Source organism: Corvus brachyrhynchos, unplaced genomic scaffold (genome assembly GCF_000691975.1).
Source record: "Corvus brachyrhynchos isolate BGI_N302 unplaced genomic scaffold, ASM69197v1 scaffold92, whole genome shotgun sequence".
NCBI classification, from domain to species: Eukaryota; Metazoa; Chordata; class Aves; order Passeriformes; family Corvidae; genus Corvus; species Corvus brachyrhynchos.
In genome coordinates this window covers 3,456,807-3,472,219 of record NW_008236973.1, presented here as the reverse complement: position 1 = coordinate 3,472,219, position 15,413 = coordinate 3,456,807, and the positions used below count along the sequence as shown (strand labels likewise).

General features: G+C 40.3%; 1 protein-coding gene across 2 annotated transcripts in view; it reads right to left on the bottom strand.

Annotated features, from left to right (window-relative positions):
- Positions 1-15,413, bottom strand: part of DHRSX (dehydrogenase/reductase X-linked) — a 202,795-nt gene that overhangs the window by 45,591 nt on the left and 141,791 nt on the right. For both annotated transcript variants that reach the window (XM_017728548.1, XM_008629328.2), the window contains 2 exons: positions 14,240-14,341; positions 382-589 (listed from right to left, as the gene is read on the bottom strand). In XM_017728548.1, coding sequence (XP_017584037.1) covers positions 382-589; positions 14,240-14,341 — 310 coding nt within the window. The remainder of the gene's footprint in view (positions 1-381; positions 590-14,239; positions 14,342-15,413) is intronic.

The following is a 15,413-nucleotide window of genomic DNA, read 5'->3' as shown; positions in this document are numbered from 1 at the left end:
ATTTCAAAACATCCCAGTTATGGAGAGTCTCCCTGATTAGGCAGTGGCGAGCCCAGGCGCCGCATGCACCACAGCCATCACCGCAGTATAGGCATCAGAAAGCAAAGTGAGGTTTTCAAAGCCCAGACTAAAATACACCTTTCAGAAGTTTATAAATTATTTGTATCTTTGACTCAAGGCTGCAAGCTTTGATCAAATCTGGAATCTATTAAGCAAGTGCTTGAGAAGCACCATAAATTGTAAAAAAAAAAAAAAAAAAAAAAAATTAATTAAAAAAAGGCGACAAAACCCCACCTCATTCAGTAGTCAGTAAAAATTATTTTGTAGTTTAATCTGCACACGATTACTACAGATCAGTGAATACCAAAAAGGGATCGGTACCTGCTTTGTAAGTCGTTTAGGTGCAATTTGCCTACATAATGGGTGGCTGATGAGACAGTGATGATCCTAGCATTGTGACTGTGCGTTCCTGATTGCTTCAGCGTATCCAAGAGGAGGTTAGTCAACAGGAAGTGTCCCAAGTAGTTCAAGCCGAAGTGCTCCTCAAACCCATCCTCCGTCTTCCTTTCAGGGACCAGCATCACCCCAGCTGGAGGAAAAAGTAGAGGTAAAACCTGTTGATTTATTTCAGAGGACCAGCAAGCTAGAAGGAGCACGGATCTCCTGCTGCAGAGGGTAAACACAGCATTTAGAGCAATGAGTGACTGGTGATGGCATGTCAAGTCAACACTCATTTATTCCTGGCAGGAAAAATGTCTAAACCCCCACTCTGGTTTCTTTATCCAGATAAGATGCTGATTGACTCTCTCCCTCCCTCCCTGCAGGACTGTGAGGGTAAATGAGTTCATTTGTGAGAAGTGTTTTCAAGAGGTGGGAGCTGGGCGATCCCAACAACATTCCCTCCATCAAAACTCGGAGCAGTGGAGACAAGACCAGGCTAAGCAGCAGACCTGCTCTCCCAGACAGCTTTGCCCTGAGTCCTGGCTGGAGTTTAAAGCTTTGGTGAGTCTACATCTGAAATCTGCAACTTCTGTCTCACTGGTGTGGGTGAGAAAAGATGTAGTGAATTTACCCAATATATCTTAATTACCATGCTTACAAGCAGCTGCATATTGAAATTAGGTTTTCAATGCTTATTTTGGCAATATTTTTGCATAAATTTCTACAAACCACAATTTTCCAACTCAGTGTCTAAAATAAGTATCCACATCCCAAATATGCAATGTTGATTTCAGCATCTTGCAGAGAATTCTGAGCTCATGCATAAATTATATCATGTATTGAGGCTGTGTGAGGGATAGTTACACTGCTCAGTTATAGCATAGACTTGAACGCTATAAATTATTCTTATTTTATTAAAGTTTAACTACTATACAAGTGGATATGATCTTTGTCATTTAAACGTAGATGGATATAACTCATGGAGAATCCTGTTACAGGATGCTTCTCTCTCAAACTCATGAATATGATACAGCAGAAGGGCCACCTCTGAACACAAGGCATGAGAAAGTGTCAGCTTAATCCTCATGCTACTTCATGTGCCCTCTAAAAAGCCTTTAACATCCCATTTCCTGATGTCAGCCTGACCTGATCATGGCGCATTAAATGACCATTTTAAATTGCACATGATATGCATCTACACCACTGCTTTGGGGGTTCCTGCCACCTGACACTGCTGCTTTGTTGCAGCTTGGGCTGAAGGAGAGATATTTTTGGGATCTTTTTTAGCACAGCAAACACCCATAGTGATTCACCTGTGGCTTCCTACTGCTTAATGGAGCAACTGGAGAAGCAGTGGGAGGGGAAGAAGCTCAAGAAGACCACAGAGAAAACAAAAGGTTTGGGTATACCACAGCCTACCTGCAAATGGAGAATTTAAGACTGAACATGAGCTATGCTGCCTGGGGGTACAGTGAAAGAAACACAACACAAATTACATGATGAGGCTTCACAAAAGCTCTGATTAGCATCTCCCTACGTCATTTACTGCTGTAAACTGTGTATAATCTGAAACAGTGGTTGGGACTGAGAACTGGCGTGAAGGTTATGGACAGATGCAAATGTGAGACAAGCCCAGCTGTGAGTTTTTCTTGTTTTCTGGGAAGAAGGAAAGGATGGGAATGGCAACAAACCCCAAGCTCCCAGACCAAGTCTCAGCCTGCTACAGTGCAAGTTTTAGCACAGACAGAACTCAGCACGAGCTGTAGGGGGGCAGATGGAAACATTGCTGCATCTCTGAGCACCAGGGCTAGTACAAGAAAATGATTTGCATATCTCTGAGGCCATCCTGCCCTCCAAAGCTCTGACACTCGGAAAAGGTGAAAGGAAGCAGTTTGCCAGAGTTCTGTTTGCAGCAACACTGGTAAAATACAAGCCCAGGAAAGGCATCCAATATAAAAATGCCCTGGCACAGCAAGGCTGATGTGCACCCCGAATGCTGCTTCTGCATCTGCCGGGGCTGCTGCAGGGCTCGCTACAGGACCCCTCCATGCACAGACACACTTCTGTTGGTTGAGTTAAGTGGAGGGATGGAGGAATTTGTCCTGAGAGAATTATGTTAGACAGCTGCTACAGCTGTTCAGCTTTGTATCATGACCAGCAGGCAAACACAGAGAGGCTGCCATCGCTCACATTAGCCTCGAGGATGCCTGTGCCACAGCAACTTCACCCTCGACCTCCAGAGAGACACAGGATTTCAAGAACACATAGAGGCTTTGCCCTCCACCCCAATTAGTCTCCACCATCTGTGCTGCACATCCTGGAAGCAAAAAACAGGAGACAGAAAAAATTTTCATTTATGCAATGAACAACTGTAAAGATACACACTCCCCAAAATTAATTTGCTCACTCTTCAGGAGTATCCCCCGAGTAGAAATTCTGATCAAGTCCTTGAGCAGGCACAATCACCTCTGCTTGCATCTGATGCTACTACAATTCCCTTTTTGTCTTCAAGAGCTCCTCAAATAATGCTAAGCCAAAACACCTTTAAAAGACCTTATTATTTTTTTTTAAAGGCTCTCATCTTTCAGGTAGTTCATATCAAAAATCTTGCCCTGTAGTCTGAGGGCAGTTTCTCTCATTTGAGGAAAAGCCATTTTAATTCACTGAAAGTGAGCACGAAAAGGAATACCCAACAGGCAACTGAACCTGTCTGCTTCCTCAACAAAAGAGAAAACCTTGTAAGTGTAGCAGTAAGCTCTCTTTTTTAAATTGTTAACTACCTAACATTCAGTAGATATTAAAACTGGCATGCTATTGATTTTCTCTTGTCCAGAAACATCATCAGCTTTACTTAAGGGCCCCAAATGTTAACTCAAAAATGAAAGCTGGTTCTATTTTTAATTTTTTAATTAATCCAATACTATCCGAAACATTAACAAACGCCTTATCTCTTCATTGTAAACTAAGAATGTTTCTGCTTGTTCTTCTGGTATGGAATCCAAACAGCTCGGTATCTTTCTGATTTTAATTATCAGTAGCCAGCCTTATAATTTTTTCAGAGTGTATGGAAATTTGAAGTGGCAGCACACAAAACGTTAATGCCAAACACCTCAGTTCTGATATAATTTTCTTATATGTTTTTCCCTGTGATATAGTTGGATTGTCTCCAGAAGATCCAGTTTTAAAATATCAGTGATAACATCATGGCATTAGAAAATGAATTAATAAGTAAACTGAACATGAGCTTTTACTTTGTAATTGATTAGCTGTTGCTGAAATATTCTGGCAAAAGACTGATAGTGCAGGCACAAAAAACTGAATAAAAAAAATGAATGTGTGGTTTTGCAGAGATAGAAATAAATTAGAATAAGAAAAATATTTTGCTGCAAAACTATGCTGAACAACTGCTCTTATAGTGATATATGTGCTGCAGTTTTGCATTTATTGTAACATGTTCAAATCACACATTTTAATCAGCTTTAATGAATAATAAAATTTATATTCTTTTTTAATTCTATGACTAGGCAATAATCATATTTCTCACTCAAAGAATGAATACAGTTCAAGGGAGCTGTCTTTGTAAGCAGGAATTTATGATGATTTTCTGTAAAATTTTCTAATGAAAATCTTGGTTTCTGATCCATCAATATCTTATGTAATTTAAACAAAATGGATCTGATACTGCATGTAGCATAACAAAAATTTTTATGATAGTTGTAAATACTATAGGCCAGACACACCGCATTTTTATTGAATTATACAGGAGAATTTGCACTATGCCTGCTCATACTGCAGATGATGACAAATATTGCTCTAACTCCCATACCTCCCACTGCAAAGACATCCTTCATCTCCATTATAAAATGTGTTTTAAGAGCTATAAAAATACAAGTATTTCACTCATCTGGATTTATTTACAGTGAACTACTTGGAGGTTTTTAAAGTCAGTCCTCTCAAACTCACTACAAAAGAAAGGTTTAAAATCTCTTTTTCACATGCAGCACAAAATGTCTGCCTTCCCAGCCAGGCTCACAGAAGAGGGTTTGGAGGCAGATCCCCCTCACACAAGTTCTTTTATCCCCAGACAGCCAAAGGCTGGGCAGATAACGCAATAGATCAGCCCCAAACACTTACACATAACACCTTCACAGCAGGAGGTGAACCTTTATGATCACATTCACCCAGTTCTTGCTATTTACAAGGAAGAGATACATACTGTACCAAAAAATGTTCCCAAGGGGAAAAATTAAGAGATAGTTACTTCCAGTAAAAGCACAAAGCCCTTCCTCCACAGAGGCTTTGCAGTGTCCTAGCTGCTGCCCTTAGCAGCATTTCCCATCCCATGAGTGCAGCCACACAAGGCAACCCACCCCACCTCACGGAATGTCAAAACCACTCTCTCCTGCGCACCCATGCAACAAAACATCTCTGGGTGTATCTACACATAAAATAGCATGGCCCACTTCTCTCCTGAACAGAAGGACCCTACAGCAGCTTCCCCTGGCTAGGCTGCCTCTACCAGGTTGCCTGTTCCACGTTGTTCAATTGGGCTGTGCAATCCCAGAATACCCCTGCCCTGCAGGTCTCTCCTGGCCAGTGAGCAACGAGAACATGCAATGCCTTATTGGAAGAATTGCCCCCAGAAGTGCTTAGTGGAGGCACAACTGTGCCCACATGACTACTTCTTACAGGTACTGCTTCTTATTTTCTTGTCTGGGCTGCAGAGCAGTGAATTTACAGCACTGCTGGAAAAGCTGTGACATAGCTGCTTTCTAAGCCAGATCCCTAACCCAGAGTCCAGTGATACAAGTATGCCACATGCCTATTGGTATCCCAGGAAAGTGTTCTGAGTCTTGACAGGACCACACACAGAAGCCAGATTAACAGTGTATGAAAACTGAAAAGGTAAAACCCCAGCATTTTAGAAGAAAAACACAAAAATACAGATGAAACTCAGTACAGCTTCCCAATGCTTATTCCCCTTCCCAGAGGGTGCTTAGACTCTTGCATTTCCTAATGTCTTTTGGAGCTCTTTATACGTGTATATGCCATTTTCCAAAGCCAAATGGGAGGAAAATGAAGCAAAGCAAGAACTTTTACCCCATAACAATGACACTTGGATGACACACAGACACCACACCAATGCATTTGACCCTTGGGGAGATGCAAAGACGCCTGTTAGTCTGTCTGGCATTAGTGCTGGAAGAATGTCCTGCACATGGACCTTCCCTGGAAGGTACTGCCCACCATGAAAACAGGTTTGATAAAGGGTAGGGACCCAGCCTGGGGTTGTGCTGGATTAGGTCTCTCCTGCCTCATCCCAGAACAACTTCTCCACAAGAGTCTGCCTGAGCCTCTGCTCCAGCACTGAATGAGTTCCCATGAGCTCTCACCTCCTGCTCCCTTCTCCCAAGATGCTCTACACTACCCATGGCCTTTTCTGATTACCTTTCGTCACAGCTTCCCCAACTCCCTGTGTCGGGCAAAATGCAGGGCCATGATGAACCAACCACAGTGTTCTGCTTCCCAGCCTCCCCTCCTCCCTTACCTCCACAATCCAGTGATCCCATGCTGATCTTATCAAGGAACTGCATGTGTTCAGGAAGGAGGGGAGAGGTACAGCCCCCCACACATATCAGCTTCATCTGCCTCTCTGCTTCCCTGCAAATGGTAAATTCCTTCTCCCTAATTTTCTTACCCAGCCATTGCAGCTCCTTTGTGTCTCAATCCCACATCACTCTGCACCCTGCAGGCATGAGCCTGTCACACACCTGGCTCACCTTCCCCTCGCTGCTGAAACTGGTTTCCTGCTGGAGCCATGATCTGTGGCTCTGAGGCTCCTACCAGGTTCTCCATCCCCCCTTCAGTATCAACCATCTGTGACTAAGTTACAAGTTTCTTTGTACAAAGTTACATAGAAGTGGGCGATCAAGCAGAAGGGAGGTTCCAACCCCTTCTCCACCAGGGGGAAAATTCGCATCTCGGTTTAACATCAGTAAACTTGCAAGTAAGGGATCAATCAAGAACGCCCTCACTGCAGGAAAAGAGTCAACCAGGTAGTGACCAACAGAGACTCCAGTCCTCAAGGTTAAGGACTCGATCCTTGTGAATCATATGGTGTCTCAGCCTTTCCAGCCTCTGACTGAGACATCTCCTACAGTTCAGACATACCTAATGACTCTCTTTGTCCTCACTACCCACCCCAGCTCTACCCCAGTACTTGCTCTTTTATTAATTTTCTGATATTTAATATTCTGATATGCCACATTCACAGTTTCATTCTTTATAAAAGTCTTTTAATCAGCAAGTTCAAATGTTTTGCCATCGAAGTGTCTGTCATCCTGATGGTTCCCAACTAACTGCCCTGTTCCTCCCACCCATCAACTCTTCACAGTCTATTTTTCATGGGACAGAAACTTGTCACAGAGACCATGGAAGACTGAGGCCACCAGTCTGGACAGTGGAGAGACTGGAGGAGCCTGAAGTGAGAGCCAGTGACCATCTCCACCAAGCTCAGAGGCAGCCAGGAAGAGCTGATGGGATGCTGGAGCCCAGCGCCAGTGCTGGTGCATTCGCCTGCACGCAGCAGCTCTCACCACGACTCAGGGTTGTGATTCCAGCAGAAAGCCCTGCTCAGCCTCGACTTGGGACATGCTTGGTATAGGCAAAACCTTCAGTGAGGAACACATGAAGGATGGCTTACAAAGTGCAGGGCTTAGCAGGCTTCTGACTTGACCCATCATGGGAATATTCCGTATGTGACAAAAGGTGCAACTGCTGCTGACACAAATGCAACATCTTGTCTGCATTCAATTCCAAAATGTGTGATAACACCACAGCCCTTGGGAAAAACCTTGCCATAATTTTTGACATTAAAAAAACTCCTAAGATGTAAGTCTAATTGTTGCTGGAAACAGATAAACTCTTTTATCTGACATTACAAAATAAAATTTTAAAAAAAGTTAGCCCAAGGCAAATACTTGGCATGGAAACTCTTAGCCCAAACACTAAAAGTTTGGCTAAGTAGTAAGGAACTGAAAACTGAGTAATGTCTACTGCTACTGCTCCCAGACCCACCTATACTGTTCACAAGGGAGAAGTGCACTGTATTAGCTGTGCCAAAGAAGATAAAGCAATGTGTCTTTCCAGCAAAGGCAAGTTCTTAGTTTCTCAGTAGGTTAAAAAAAAAAAGGAAAAAATGCAAACAATCCACATTCAAGGACTATGAGAACAACAACCAAATCTTGGTAGGTTCAGAACATAACTGAACCAGCTGTAATACCTCCTTAAGAACAGAGTCACTTTCTGAATCAATGTCATGCTGCTACACGTGAACGCAGCACAAGCTAGTTCCTTGGAAAATGTGTCACTTAAAAAAAGAGCATACATTCCACAACCAAGGTTTTGATTTTACACTAAAATAAATGAGAGCATTCCTAATTAGATCTGGTTCAAAAACCCCCTTTGTTTCCTAAAAATATACTCAGTAACTGTTTGGTTATTTGAGTTGGCACAATGGTGAGTTATCCCACTCACAATCAGAAAATAGGAAAGTCAGTCACAGCATTCTAATTCAATAGGATATTCTCTTAGAAGTAAAATATTTCGGTTTGCAATTTGTATAAAAAATATTTTTACCTAAAAGCTATGAAAGGATTAAGTAAAACTAAAACATGGTTCACTTCTGCCTTTCAGAAAAGCCAATGGCAAATGTTCCACACACTCAAGTAGAACCAGCTGTGTTTCCTAATCCACCAAATAGCTGAATTTTGTAACTGTCTTCCTCTGATAAAATGTCCATATTCAAGACATAAAAGCAAATAGGTCAAGAAGCTGCAGCATGTGGAGCCTGAGATATTTCCCCTTTCACAAACTGTTTGATATCACAGACAGAGAAAAAGCTTTGGAAATAATCAGAAAGACAAAGATAACATCAGACAAAAATCAGGATTTTCATGAATGAAATCCTTACTCTTTGAAAGCCAGAAGTAGTCTAAGGTTACCCCTCTACCTTACTAGTTCTTCCAATAAAAAATAAACCTTTTCTAGAAAATCTGACATCTTCACATAAGATACATATAATTCGGGCAGACAACAGTGCTATCCAAGTATAATAAAATCTCTAGCTGACAACTGCTGCTAAAATCCATACCCCAGATAAATGCTGGCATTGCACAACCCTCAGTTGCTCTGAAGGAGCCAGGCTGGATACTGTCAGCAGTGTCACGGTGCTCTGACACGTGCCCAGACAAGTTACTTGCAATACCCAAGGCACCTAATACCTTGTGAAGAGCAATGTGTGATCAGCCAGCCTCCCCACAGTCAGCTCTCTTAAAAGATGAACTCTTCTGAAAAATCTGAGAAGATGGCACCTGTCATGCACTGAACTTGATAAAAAAATATGGCTCTGAGAGTTTCTTCTTATGTTAATACTGCATATTAAAGTCTTTATGAGCCTTCTAGTTTTTCCCATCACACATGGAAGATCCATTGTAAGCCAATCTCACCACCACCTCAAACTACCTTTTCCAGCTCAAACCATGTCTCAAAGGCCCAGCTCTTCCATCATATCTGGTACTTATCATCCATTACATACATAGGTAAAGGCTATTTGCTCTTCTGCTCATCCTCTTCTCTCTTTGTCCCTATCCCTCTATACCTTTTCCATCACAGATTTGCTTGGGTATTGCTCTAATTTGTCTTCGAAGAAGGATAAAGATGAAACGTGATGTTGTAAGCAAGACACTGGAAGAACTTTAATGAGATATCATATCCTGGGTTCACCACAGCTTTCCTGTGCGGCTGGAATGTCGATGAAACCCAAGTTTCACTGGAGTCAACAGCAATCCTCCTCACTAACTTTCCCTCAAGGCCTTCTCCAGTGAATTTCCACACCTCTGAGGTTTCTTTCCCTTTCATCTGAACAGCCAGAGTAACCTGCAGCTGCTACAGACAAGGGAGCTGGCTCTTACCTCACCCAGTGGGACAGGATCTTTTCATAGGTCCAATTCTGATAATTTCAAACAATTTAACTATTAGTAAATTCAACTTATAAATATGACCTGTGAGTAAGTAAGCATCTATAAAATTGTTTGCATTTGATACATGCCCTTGTTCCCGGCCCCCAAATTTCACACTTCTTCTGAAGATCTGATCCTGCAAGTACTCAGAAGCAAGAGTAATTTAATATATGATCAACCATGACAGCATCCATGGGACTCTTCAAGGGATTCCTGGCAAAGGATTATGGCTCACCTGCATGTGGCTGGGTTGTGTGTAGGTAACACAAGGAAATATATATATTTCACACACTCAGCTGGTGATACAGCTTTTAATGTGCTCTAGGAACTGAAGAGGTAAGATCATACAGATTTATTAATTCTATCAGGAGACTGATAATTTCTCAGATAATCCACAAAGTACGAAATATGATCATCTGAATTAGCTAGCAGTTCAGAAATATTGATTTTAAATTGGCTTAGATAGGCTTCAACCTGAAATATATTAACTGTAATCTGTCTGCAACAGGCTAATAATAGCCTGAAATCTCTAAATTGGTATTTGATTGTTAATGAGTTAGTGCATGTTTGGCTTCCAGAGGTATTCTGCCATCACTAAATATCTTGTGATTTTGGTGTTGGGTCTCTTGGATTTGAGATCATTGAGTACTGTAAACAACATACAAGCAAGAACAGTAACTACAAGGTGCTGAGCAACAGTTCTAGCACACAGAGAAAATGACTGCCTTCAAGGTTAGAAAAAACATCTCTGGCATGAAACAGTGACTACTGGTCATGGAATTTTACAAAGTGTTTTTGTATCTGTCCCTTTTTCAACCACAAGAAGACAGCAGACTCTCTAATGTGTTTTAACAGCAATGCCATTTTTAGGAATGTATTAAATAATTAACACTAGTGTACATGCTGTAATTTGCTAAATGCTTTTCATCTGTACAAAGACACAGTTCTTTCCAAAACAAAACTAAAAATTAGCACCCAATTGCTAATTAGCAGACTACAAGACACATTCTCCTGACCTTCTGTCAGATTAAGCTTTCTGCACTGCTTATGCTGCATCCCTCTTTCTGTGGCACACAGTTCAACCATTTAGCTTACTTCTTGTTTTCTACAGAAAATGAGTTTGTTTTCTATGTCATAGCATTTTTCTCTTTTTAGCACTAGCACATTATATTTTAAAAAAGTTTATATAATACTCTATTTGCATTTTTAATATGTTTTGTTTATTTTAAAAACAAAGAGCTGAGCTTGCACATTACTGATGCAGAAAGCATAGTAATGGAAAAACAGGCTCTTATTTGTCAGCTGAAGTAATGCGTGCATTCAACCAAATTTTTCCTTTTAAATTAGAAATTAGAAAGTGAAATATACATGCTAAAATAAACTATAACAAAAAGAGGAGGTGACTAGTGCACTAATCTCCATTTAGTTGGATACCTAAACCTTCACTAGATTATTGTGGGATCTGGATGTTTAGCTCTAGGAGAATACTTTGAAACTCAGGATTTTAGTATTAATTTAATTTCCAACTAAATCCTTGAGTTAGGTGAGGGACAGAGGGAAAGTGATGGAGAGACAATTAAAAAAAAAAATCACCAGTGACCTGAAAAACTGCTGAATTTCATAGCAATCTTAGATCAGACATGTAGTATTGATTATTTATTTAGTACAGTAATTCACACAAAACCCTGTCTTTAATAACATTTCAATGTTAATTTCATAGATTGCATTATTGTAAAATGTTGGAACTTTCATCAATTCCTCTTCAAATATTTGGCTTTTTTACAGGTTTGCACAAGCCTTCAACAAATATCATACACCTTCATATACATACAGGATATGTAGTCATGGAGATAATATGTGGAAAGTTCAGTAACATGTACCATGATTATATCAATCAATTTAAAAGATTTAAATTTAAAGCAATTAAATAATACTAATATGTAGTGCAAAAATTTCAGTGTAACAGTTCTTGCACTTTTACACTAAATGTAAGAGAAGAGTACAGTCCTGATAATAAAATGCTTGGTCCTATTAAGACAGAGAGAAAAATTTTTACTAGCTTGCTGATAGTCTGATTCAGAAGTCACGGGACGCACCAAAGTTTCATTTTCAAAACCTAATGGAGACTCTCCATCACCCCATAGATTTTTGTCAGACTCTTAAAAGCATATGATTGCCTACAAATGCACTGTATGTGTAGCTGTCTGGCCCACAAGCTCTTATTCACATGCTAAAAAATAAAAATAATGTTTCATATCAAGAATGCTAGAGCTTTGGGAACTGTAAGAAATAAAAAAGTACCAGGTGACACTAAGAAACCTACTATTCTAAAGGCATACACTGAGACACAAGAAAATCAATGCCATTAGGTGATGTCCTGCAAGGTATCAAAAAGTCATGAAAAATGCCTTTCTCCTGACAACAGAGTTTTCTGACCAAAGACACTCTCACTGACAATGTGCCCAACAACCAGTTCCCATCTGACATTTCAATATTGCAAGCATTTTCCTTTTCCAGACATCCAAGCTTGTGTCCCGGAAATCCTGTGGGAAAGGCAGTAGAACTGGCAACTGTGATGAGGCTTTGGAGAGAGTAGTGCTTCCAGCTCTGCCATCCGTGATGGACTGAATCATCCTCCTTGGTGCACTGAGTTACAGTAAAAAAAATGAGAAGAAAGGAGGAAGGAGGAAGGGAAAGGGAAAAGGAGAAGCCAACCAGATAGCCCAAAGGTCAGCACTTGTCTTGATTGTGCTCAACACTGTTGGTTTTTGCATCAGGCCATTTCTCCTTTATAAGGTATGTTCATTTTCCTCTTATGTAGCAAGGAAACATTTGGGCTTTCATTATGAAACTAGTAACAAAACTAAATGCTACAGATTATTTACCAAAGCAAATAAAAAGGACTATAAAAATAAAAGGTGCAAGAAAGAGCATTCAAAAGTGGAGTCATTGCCAGACAATGGCCAGAAACTAACCTAGTTTTATGGGATTCTTCACCTATGCTTTGGATGTGATTCTGTTAAAGATAAGGCAAAAAACAGATTTGGACCATTCATTTAATTGTAGATTCTAAAAGGATTTTCTGAAACAACAGATTTCTCTTGCCAATTGTATTTGATAAAAAAGCATAAGTGAAATCACATGCCTTTCTTGCAAGTCACAAATAAATAGACTGAATCAGGCAAATTTTAGTCTCAAACTCCTTTCTTAAAATAAGTTTTGGGCTTACACTCTTTTGTCTCGTAACTTATTAGGAACATTAGGAGACCTATTTCATACAACTTTGTTTCTTGGATAAGTAGACATATTTAATTTTCATCCATTCCAATTCCGCAAAGGCTAGGGCAGAAAAAATATCTTTTATTCCAGAGGGCTTCCCAGTTGCTTCAGCCTCATCATTTTCCCCCCAATTGGCCTCCAAGCCCCTGCTGACAATGCTGGCTCTGCTCATGCTGAAAACTAGTGCAGGGCAGGGGATGCCTGATGGGTTCATAGAATTAAAAATCCTTTTTTCCACAAAATGTTGTTTTTTCAAATAGTGTCATTCCCATATGTGTAACAGTTTTTACTCTGCATGTTTAAAAGTAAATCTGGAAAGACTTTGTAACTAGGCTTAAATATCCACTACCTCTAATTATTGCACAATTAAAATAATAATAGTAGGACTTTTTGACTAATCAAAGAAAAATGAACACTTAATTGAACATTTCACAAATGTTTCATATCAATCAGCAAATAAAAAACCCTTGAATTTTTATTGCAGTATTTACTTGTGTTGCTGAGAGCTCTTTAAGGCATCAATGAATATAACAAACCCATTTATTTATAGCATGTTTGCTCTCACTAGGATTGAAGTGTGCACAGGAAAACAGAAGATGTTCTCTGGGATGTCTTAATAAAAACATATGTAAATAGTTGGGGAAACAAGAACAGCAGCATATAACAGCAGGAAACTTGTACAAGAAGCCTAAATTGTTGCTGGTGGGTTTTTCCCTTAGTTAAATAGACAGGTGAAAATTCCCCTTTAGGACAGTGCAAACAGAGCATGAGTGGCTTCTGGAGGAAAATTATTGTACACCTGGCTTCCAAAAACACTGTGTCTACAATACAAAATTAGATAGCAAGTATGTGAATAACAAAAGCTAAAATCCCTAAGAATAATGAGATTCATTTGATAATTGTACTAATGCAAGATAAATATTGTCCTTTTAACTTGTGCTCTGACCACTGAGGATGCAGTTTTATGAACAACTTTCCAGTAGCACGTGAATGTATGCAGTGACTTCTCTGAGGTTGCTGAACGATTTCCCAGATTGTATTTCAGGTGGTTTAAACCCCCAGCCCAGCTCATCAGTCAACCACAGTAAACAAGTGTTTATACAGGGAAAATTATAAGGGGAGAGAAAGTAAATAAAGGTGAAAAGACAGGTTTTCTACTGGTATGAAGTACAGCTTCTCTTTCCTTTCTTATTTTTCTTAGAGATTATCCAGTTGTATAATTGCATTATTTTTGGTGCTGGAGAGCTAAAAAATCACAGCAAAGGAACCAGACTTGCGATAACATCATGAGCAGGTGTGCATTGAAGTGTTCAGACTGCTCTCCTGACAATCTCTCAAAAAAAGGCAATTTAACTCTAGAAAGACATCCCAGTTAATGCAGACCTATGGTAACCTGCTGTATGGTTCAGATAATCTATTTGAAATGTGAAGTGATAGACAAGAGCTCCATTTGTCACATCTTCCCCTGCAGATATGTGAAGAAAAAAACCAGAACTCACCATTATTCACCAGGACATGGAGTGGACAATTCTTTGCTCTAAACTGCTGCACAAATTGCCGTATAGACTTCATGGAAGCCAAATCACAGTATAAAAACTCCACTGGGAGAGAAGAGGAGATGAAAACAAACAGAGTTAAGTCAGTTACAATGACATAAAAACACACAGACATCAACAAGGACTCCTGTGATAATGTCACCAGTAAAGAAAGGTTTATAAAAAGAAACTAGGCTTTTCAAAATCATGGGTGAAGCTGGTCTCAGAAGGTTCTTTTTTTCTCCTTCCTCCCTTCATTTCTATTTTTAAACTATTGATTCTTCACAGAGCAAATATGGGGAAAGTTGCTGCCAGGAGTTGAGGAAGGGCATCAAATGAAGCAAATACTCACCAGCCCTACTGTTCTTACTACCGCTACCATTTAGGACGAGGGGCTACAGTGCTTCAGCACTGAGATGATCAGGACATGGCAGCTGGAAATCAAATGGGTAGAGGAGAAGGCACATCAGACACTGCAAACACATATTTGTGTTTCTGACACAAATATGCTGACCTTTGTTTTTTCCCAGATTATTTGCTTAGTATCTGCTGTTGGAATAGTTTATAAAAGAGAGCTTTATTGCCAGTAGGAGAGATGAGCAGCAGCACACCCATGCAGCAACTCCACTGATCACTGATCAGCAGCACAAGTAATGCTGTGGCTCCCATGGGTATCCAGGGACATTTGGTGTCCAGGTCATCTGGGAGCAACAACCAGCCACAAAAATGCCATTTAAATGTGGGTAAGAGTCATGCTGACCCTTGGCTTTGGCAATGCCAGTGTGATTTGAGAGACACATACCTCACACAGATATTGTGGGCGGCATCCTGCCTACACTGCTGGTGTTGGTCAAAGGGCAGGGTGGCAGGGGTGGGGGATTGGCAATCTGACTGCACCAACAATATTGCTCAAGTGGCAGGGTGTCAGTGTCTCAAAACATATTTGAACCAGTCTTTATTTCCAAGAAAACACATATCTAACAAGCATCCTTTTGTCCAAAGCATTAGTCAGCCATCGACCTTCACTAGAACACTACAGAATTAATTAGTTAAAATAAAAAATATTACTTAAATCCGCCAGTAATGTTAAACCCATCAGGTCTGAAAATTCCCCCGCTGCAGTTGTTCTTCAACCCCT